Below are 9,265 nucleotides of genomic sequence, written 5' to 3'. Positions count from 1 at the left end.
TTTATTCAATATAATGAATACAATTGCATGTTCACCTCGAGACGCTGTAATTGTCGTATATGTTGTAAGGGAAATCATTTTCTTCATTAATACAACACACCCCTAGAGAGAGAGAGAGAGAGAGAGAGAGAGAGAGAGAGAACGTCCTATTTTGCACAATTGCTAATATTTTACCATCAATTTCGATAAATTAGATTTAATTCACACTTCTGTATAGTGTTAGTCATGATCAGATGTTCCATTTCGAATAAGATTTTAGACTATATTTCATCAATGAATAGCTGTCATTATAATGTAGCAGCAATCAATTTATGAAATATTTGTGTTAAAATGTCCTCAAAAATGGTGAAAGGGAAAGGGCATCCCAAAACAATTGAAACAGATTCGATCTTGAAAATGTCTCCATTATCAAAAGTTTTGTATGACGTCCTTAAGGTATTTCCACCCTCCTGTGATGTTATAGGTTTTTGTAAAAACTGTTATTTATTAAAATTCATAACACAAGAAACATATCTTTTAGAAAAATGCATTTCAATGCGTGTAATGACAAATATTGTTTAGTAAAAGAATCAAAAAAATGAATATTTTCTTTATTTAATCAATTATTCAATCTTTAAAAAATGTTGCTAAGCACAATAACTCCTTCTCATGTATCCATATTCAGGCATTTTCCTTATTGTACTTCTGATGTAAAATGTTTTCCCTGATATTCACAATTCAAACATAATTGTAAAGAATCAATTATTTTGGAACTTTCAGCATCACACTTATGTATTTGAACCAGTTTTTACATTATTTTTATAATACTGTTTACTAAAAATGTACGATTTTTTAATGCTAACATATGCTTCTGTTTATTTATGTTTTACATCTTAAAAAATAGTGCAACCTATATATTTTTTGTGATTATTTATTAATTTAAACTACATTTAGTGAAAATAAATGCAGTTTTTCTACTTTGAACCAATAAAATTGCGAGGATGGAAATACCTTAAGAATCGACCAAAGAAGACGTCGGAGTAATTGATGTACTGTATCGATTTGTACCCAAAGTTAAACATGGTGTATCAATTTGGTTTTGTGGTAATATATATACACTATGCCCTCAAAGAAAATGTTATGATGCATTACATTTACAGGTACTAGTAACATGTCTTAAAGAGCTGATAATAGAAGTATATTTAAAAATAAGGCAATAGCTATCAAAATACAAATTAAAAAAAATAATGTATTCAAATCTACGATTTATGAATACGTCCGACTCTGTCTTTTTTTTTTTACAGAGACACTCCTTACCCTGAGGAAACCAACGAAACTAAATAACATCTAAGTTCGGTTTGTATTAGAATAAATATCGAAATAAGGAACTGCATGGTTGTCTCCATTGAAAATCGGAGGTTATCAAATGAAAAAGTTTAATGTGTCCACAATTTTTGAAACCAAAAATGAATGCTTCAGTGGGCACGTGTACCATCTATCATTTAACTCATCCCACATTCTCTCGATTTCTTCAGGGTAGTAATGATGCCCCGTGATTTTGTATCTAAAGTGTGCCCCACAAGGTCCTTGGTCTCTATATCCACAACTAAAGCCTGGGTGTGCGAATGCCTCTGCACTTATGTATTGTCTGCATATTCCATTCACATACACATCCTCCAAGAATATACGTTCCACGACATTTGTAGCAAGATAAAGTTTAGAAATAATATCACCGGTTATGACGTAAGCTGGTCCACTGATGTAATCAGGAAATGTATCGGCGCTATACTGTTTCCGTGAGATATACCATTTTGATAATGGAAATCTAAATGGCGACGTGTTGGTCACTTTACATCCCATAATGGAATTACTAGGTTCCATACGTTTGAGATCATCAATCAGATTCCTAATATTTAAGAATATATCATCGTCCACTTTTAAGTAATACTTAGCTCGATAACAATTAACATGGATCCATTGAAGAATACTTATAGACTTCTTTGCTAAATTTTCGTACGTCTCTTTGACATTCAGTCTTACTACGTCATTATAAATTTCATTTTCTTTGGAAACTATCTGATTAATTTTTAGGTTGTCTGATGCTCCAACGAAAAATACCAGTTTAAGAGAGGGGTCTAATTTAGCCACACTTCCCCATGCTTTTCGAATGGCTATCCTTTCCCTGAAATTATTAATGGCACTAGGTACAGATATGAAAAGGAATAAAGAAGATCCGTTTTTTGAACAGCTAAGTAGTGACGCAGAATTAGAGTGTTCAACCTTTCTATTTAGGATCATATCAACACTGTTATTGCTTGTTGTGAAAATTGCTTTACATAATTTCAATACAACTAGAACAATTGTTAACACCACTGCACTGTAGGTAAGGCACATTGCGTATTTCCGAGTTTTCCTCTTGAAAGACACCGGGAATAGAGCCATGGTCTAAAATGGAAGGGAAAAAGAATGAATATTTTTGTCTTTTAATTTTAAAAAAAACGCGTTTGAATTCACCTTTTCATATACAATGTATATTTTTAACATCTAGAAAATTAAACTCTTTTGGCTGTGAAAAGTACTCACAAACGTGAACATATTATCTGTGGATGAATAAAATCTATATAGTATTGATGTTATTCTATATTCTATAATGTTTTTAAATTGGGTATGCTTTAAATGGGCAAACATTTTGTAGCTCTTTTGATATTTGTGATGTATGTACCTCCATAACTTTTCTGTATTATTAAAAAATGACGCTATTATTGCTTTCACATTGAGATACAGAACATAAAGCTTAGCAAGACAAAAAAAAAAATTAAAAATCGCTTTACTTGAACATTAAATATAGTCTAACGGTTGAAATGCAATCTCCCTGTAATTTTGATTTTAAATAAATACAGAACTGGCTTTTTTTCAGTGCACGCAAACACCAAAATTCCTAACATTTACACATATTAATCGAGGATCTGGGTAAAGGTAGTAGAAATACATTAAGTATTACGTACCATAGATTGGACAAAGCTTATATTGCTTCGCAGACTCTGTAGGTACTAGAGGATGTAATGAACAGTCTGTAATGAAAAAAAAAATTAAAAAAGACATGAAATTGAAGTCAACGCAGAGTTTTATTAATACCCACGTTTCAATATGTGAGGGGTTGAAATATAAAAGTTCCAGTTATTGAGCATGTTTGTAAAAATTTATTATTTTCATATGTAGCAGACGACATAGAACTTCCATTCTTAAAACTGTTAAAGTTCACAAAAAGGAAGTAAAATCAATTAATAACCTACATCGTGACTATTGTTTAAAGCTGTTATATCTTTTTGCCGAAATTAAAAATACACGATTTTAAAATAAAAAATTTTAGTGACCTACTTCAATATACTGAGTTCATCTGCAATAGTTATCCACTTCCACTTTAAAATGACATATTTTTCACGCCACCTTAACGAAACTCAAAAGTTTACAACTAATTGTGTCATGTTTTCCTCATTTATAAGTGAATACGACATACGGGACATTAAACACTTATCTTTTCCCTATAACCAGGAAATAAGCAACTATCAGTATTGAAAAAAAAAATACAGACTGACTTTACACAGCGAGGTGTTCATACTTACATATGGCATTAGTGTACTAACTTAAGAACTATGGCAGGGCTATCGCCAGATTTCTGGAAAGAGGACTGTGAACAAGGGTATGGGAGGTACAATGTACATGTATACAATTGTAAGCCCTCCTCATCCAGAATTATTTTTTAAATAATTGATTACCATTTAGTTCTGTTTTGGTAGATTCTTGAAGTCATTTTTCACATATTAGATAAAGGAAATACAATAGAATTACCTTAATCAGATTAATATTGAATTTATGTTCTTTTTAAATGGGGTCGCCCAACAACCCCCACCCCCTTTCCGACGGCCTTATATGGATCGATATTCAGAAGAACAGACTGTAATATTTTCAAACCAAAAAGGGGGTATTTGATAGTAAATATTAAACATTATAAACAACAAGGCCTTTTTGCAAAACAGTCATTTAGGGCTTCAAGTTAAAATGACAGTATATACGTGTAATGTCATTTCCAAAAAAAAAAAAAAAAAAAAATAAAATAAAATAAAAAAAAAGATGTCAAAATGTATGTATACTTACTGCCACCCGGTAAATTCAAAATTTACAACATGACAGTTTCTCTATGGTGCCTCTAGCCGACCCCTATCCCGGATCAGAAGCTAAACAAGTTTTATTTGTTACGTAACGATGCTAATGTGTATGTATGAACACTATACTTTCATTGCTATTCTTGAAATATTAATTACCCCTCTCCTTACTTTAAGGTCTAATTTGATTCTAAAAAAAAATTAAAAGATAAAAATAAAGATTGCTTGCGGCTGAATTTGATTACTCACATTCTTATTATTCTGAAAAAAATAATACTTAAAATATTTTTGAAAAAAGAGGTAAATTCAATAGTAGAAGTGAGCTGTTTTCTTACCTAAATTTCTTATATATATGTAGCTTTTGATACTAGTTTATTATGTCTAAAACTGGTAATGATTTGCAACACATAAAATACTTTTAAGTTTTTTTGAACTTATGAGTTCAACAGATGTAAGAAAAATAAATTGAAAAAAAAAACCCAATAAATTTACTCATAATAAATTAAAAGTAGTCTCTTAACTGCTCGATCCAATACATGTATATGTATTGATGTTATTAACTTATTATGTACCTCTTGTATACCATGTATACACTGTGGAGAGAAAAAATGGAACTTCAACTTAGCCCAGAACCAGACTAGCCAAAAGATGTACTAGTTTCTGCATGGGGATGTTTGAATATTTATTTGTCAATGAATAATCACAACCTCCCTGTCCAGGAGAAGCCTTTTAATGTTCATATATGTGTATATAAAATTAACCTTATTATTTTACCAGGAGACAAAAAAGAGAATATAATACACAGCTACATTTATTTAGAACGTTTGCATACTAATTTGACGAATGTTAGCCTTGTTATTCTTAAGAAATTGTTTTAATTTGTTTCCATATGCATTCCCATGCATGTAAAGATTTGAATCTCTACATGTCGTCAATGAGGATTGTATAAACGAACTCGGAACCCGCGATCCTTTAGGTTGCTTACAGTTTGGCTTGACAAATTAATATGCACACTTGTAACAACTTCAGTCTAAAAAATGATACCGTTTCCGGTCAGCAAGTTAAATGCAGGGAAAGTAAATCATCCGTTTTTAAAACGAGTACAACTTGAAAACATGACAACAAGTACTATGGTGCGTTTACAAAGTAATATGACCATCGGGGGGGGGGGGGGTTAAAAATCCTCCTTTATTTCTGTCACTTGTTTCTCCATGTCAAGAATTCGGACCTTTAAACATTTTTTTATACATTTCACTTACTAGCAAAAAGTGGCTGAAAAAAAATTAAGCAATAGAAAACTATTACACATAAATGTACATGTATCAACTAAGATGACTGTATTACCTCATAACAAATTCAAAATCAAAAGAATTACAATAATATTCAGATAAACCCATGAATAGAGGAAATGGGCGCCATTAAGAAGACAGAAAGCGATTTTTGTTTGACAATCTTTAGATCACTTTTGGCTTACTTTTTCACTACATACAGAAGTTAGTTCCGTTAATGCAAAAATGAATTTTTAGAGATTTTCAGATGAAATAAATAATCCGCCCAAATTGGGTTCAAGTCTATACATTTAATTATTATTATTATTATTATTATTATTATTATTATTTTTTTGTTTTGAGAAAGTCCCTTCAATCCCCCCCCCCCCACCCCGCAAAACAAAAGCACAAACCTTTAAAGTCTTCATTCATGGCATTATTTTAAATGGTAAAATGTCGTCCACAATAGATTATACAGTGTTTACTGAGTGCTATTCAATATTTACTTTGCTTTAAATCTACAAACAAATTGAGACTCGTTCGGTTATCAATACTAGCACGCAGTGTGAATTCTCTCAACCTTGAAAAAAAAAGTCAATATTTTTACTGCATTAAACATGATATGCAACGAACCACACAATATTCCTGATTAAGGTTCCCGCAGTGCTACTTAATTGGTTATTGTGAAAACGCTAAAAACCAATCCGTGTATTTTTATGTAACTTTGTATCGATTTTATTGTAAGTGTGCATTAATTACAACGTTCATGCGGATCTTAAATTTCCGTGGTGGAATGGATTAAAGTTGAACCAATCTCCCCCAATTCTTTTTTGTTTAGTATGATTTAAGTCTGAAAATCGATCGTTCCAAATTCCACCCTTCTCATCGACATAATATCCTTTTATTCAATGCAAATCAATAATTAAGCCATCTACATATTATAACATTCTTTTCTTTATCGTTTAATATCAACCTTTGAACTGGAGCACCCTCCACCATTACCATTCTACCCCCCCCCCCCCCCCCCCCATGTTAGCTTGTAAACCGGGATGTGTGTCTGATGTTGAACACGTCGGATCTTTACATTAATGATCTGAGCGTTCATTATTGCATTATTGATTGTGATTAAAAATAGCGACACATTCAGACTCTCAAAATATGTCATGCTTATATATAGAAATATTTACTTACTTATCTTCACAGCTCATCAATATTCCAAGTCAAATTTAATACTGCCAATGTACAGAGCAAAGAGAAACGCCATTTTGGGGCAATTGCAACATCGCTGTGTTGTCTGGTTTTGTACAGAACTGATAAGGTCCTTTGCTTTTTAAAAGTTTAAAGTCCTTACGTTTATGATGATGTTTACATAGAAAGACAGGAAAGCGTTGTGATCCATTACCTGTTTTTTTTTTTCCATACTGAATATTTAACGTGCATAACTGTAAGATACGATAGTGGTCACACCCCGTTGAACGTAACGCACCAGGTTTTAAAAAAGCAAACTTTATGATCTTATTTTATGCATCCCAAGGCATATCTAGCACATTTCAAACTGCACAGATTTTTTTTCATCACTCCTTTAAAATATGAAGATTAAGTTCACAACAGAGTGAAATGTTAAAATCTGCGCATATTCTTCTCATTTCAACAATTCATGTTAACTATTATTAGTTTTTATGTACTTGTATATAATCTCTTATTTTAAGGTGGGGATGTGTCCACACCAACTCATACAAATGTCGTACTCGGAAATTTTTGACAGGAAAACAAAGAGAGAGTCCATGGGCCACAGTGCTCACCTGAGTCACCCTGGTCCTGTAGTTCTTCAGCTGCGGATTTTTTTTGTAAAAAAACTTTCCTCTTTAATTTCATATTAAAAACTGACTTCATATTGTGGACCAAAATGTAGCCCTATGAAAACTATGGTTTCGACTCAAAATGGTCCTGCTGTCCGGAGAAGATCTTTTTTCTTACATTATGTAAAATGCGGATTTTTGACTTCGGTCCAACACTTACCCTAAGGCTCATACTTAAAAAAGGATTTCAAATAACTTAGGTATGTTTTGCTTTTTAATATGATTTAGTATCAAATGTTATTGTACATCTTGAAACCAGTTTTACTATACATTCTCCGGCTTGCAAAACTCTGATCCTTTGTTATAGCCTATTCCTTTTCCCGAGAGCTCTGATCTGAACAAACTTGAATCAAAAATACATGAAGATGCTTGCATATCATTGAACTAATAAATAAATGACTTTGCTGATAATATTGTGGCCTCACCTTACCAAACTTGAATCTAGTGAGTACACTACCTGAGGATGCTTCTATATTGATATGAGTAATCATGGCTTTGTTGTTCTTGAGAAGCAGATTTTTAGCTCTACTGGTCAGAGACCAGAAAAGCTTACATGTATGCGATAGTAAGGTGTCCGTCGTCCGTCCGTCTCTCTATCTGTCTAGCTGTCCGTCTGTCTGTAAACAATATTTCAAAATGCTACCCCTCCTACAGTTTTGGTCTGATTTCAATATAACTTGGCACACAAGTAGACTACACTAAAATACATAATTTAGTGCATCGGTTTCTGATTTCGATGAACAGTGTTGTCATGGTTACTAAAAATAGAAATTTCTGTGAAATTCCTTTAAAATGCTACTCCTCTTACAGTTTTGGTCTGATTTCAATATACATGTAACTTGGCACACAAGTAGACTACACTAAGATACATAATTTAGTGCATTGGTTTTTGATTTTGATGAACGGTGTTGCCATGGTTACTAAAAATAGAATTTTATGTGAAATTCCTTTAAAATGCTACTCCTCCTACAGTCTTGGTCTGATTTCAATATAACTTGGCAAACAAGTAGACTACACTAAGATACATAATTAAGTGCATCGGTTTTTGATTTTGATGAATGATGTTGCAATGGTTACTAAAAATAGAAATTTCTGTGAAATTCCTTTAAAATGCTACTCCTCCTACAGTTTTGGTCTGATTTCAAAATAACTTGACACACAAGTAGACTACGCTAAGATTTATAATTCAGTGCATCAGTTTTTGATTTTGATGAACGGTGTTGCCATGGTTACTAAAAATAGAAATTTCTGTGAAATTCCTTTAAAATGCTACTTCTCCTACAGTTTTTGTTTGATTTCAATATAACTTGGCACACAAGTAGACTACATTAAGATACATCTATAATTCTTTTTATTGCTGCATGTTGCAGAATTTCAAATCCAATTCCTACTTTTTCTTTGTTACATTATATGTACAGACCAGTAGAGCTACAGTCTCATCAGAGACTTCTGGTTTAAATATTGACATTTTTTCCTATATATTCCTATGTATAACTTTGATCCTCCCGACGTGGCCCAACCATACTCACGGGGGTCATGGTTTGATAAAACCTAATCTACACTACTGTGTAATGAAGCATTCACATACGTTTCATTTTTTTCTGTCCTACTGGTTCTCGAGAGGAAGATTTAAATTGACGCCATTAAGGTTTTGCCAAAGGTCAACATGTCCAAAAATTTATTTTTACAATAGCTCCAAAACTATATATATGTTGTTTATAAAGTTTAAACTTTTACAGTTTATAAATATTTCATTGATTAACAGATAGAAAGTATCACTTGATAACAAATACTTAAAAAAATATATATCGAGAAAAAATTCTTTTTAAAAAAATGCATATATTTTTAAAAAATACACCTAATTAATTCCGTGCTTTTAGTGAAAGCCATCATTGTAGAAACAATATATGTTTATCAATGAAGGGCAAGTTGGACTTTGATAGCCTCTGGAAAGTTGTTTTCCTTGTTTATTTTGTCCAAATGTTAAGATTTGAAA

At 32.1% G+C, this 9,265-nt stretch overlaps 1 protein-coding gene across 1 annotated transcript; it reads right to left on the bottom strand.

The window, feature by feature from the left end:
* LOC133172427 (beta-1,3-galactosyltransferase 5-like) lies at positions 1–6,733 on the bottom strand. Its single transcript, XM_061307309.1, has 3 exons — positions 6,602–6,733; positions 2,985–3,050; positions 1–2,424 (listed from the first exon to the last, which is right to left on the bottom strand). Exons 2-3 carry the CDS (start codon positions 2,985–2,987, stop codon positions 1,402–1,404), a joined length of 1,026 nt encoding a protein of 341 aa, XP_061163293.1. The 5' UTR covers positions 2,988–3,050; positions 6,602–6,733; the 3' UTR covers positions 1–1,401.
* Positions 6,734–9,265: the final 2,532 nt, after the last annotated feature.

The sequence above is a fragment of the Saccostrea echinata genome, unplaced genomic scaffold (assembly GCF_033153115.1).
Source record: "Saccostrea echinata isolate AGI-Se365-2 ecotype Australia unplaced genomic scaffold, CSIRO_AGI_Sech_v1 ptg000054l, whole genome shotgun sequence".
Classification (NCBI taxonomy): Eukaryota; Metazoa; Mollusca; class Bivalvia; order Ostreida; family Ostreidae; genus Saccostrea; species Saccostrea echinata.
This window is presented reverse-complemented; position numbering and strand designations above follow the sequence as displayed.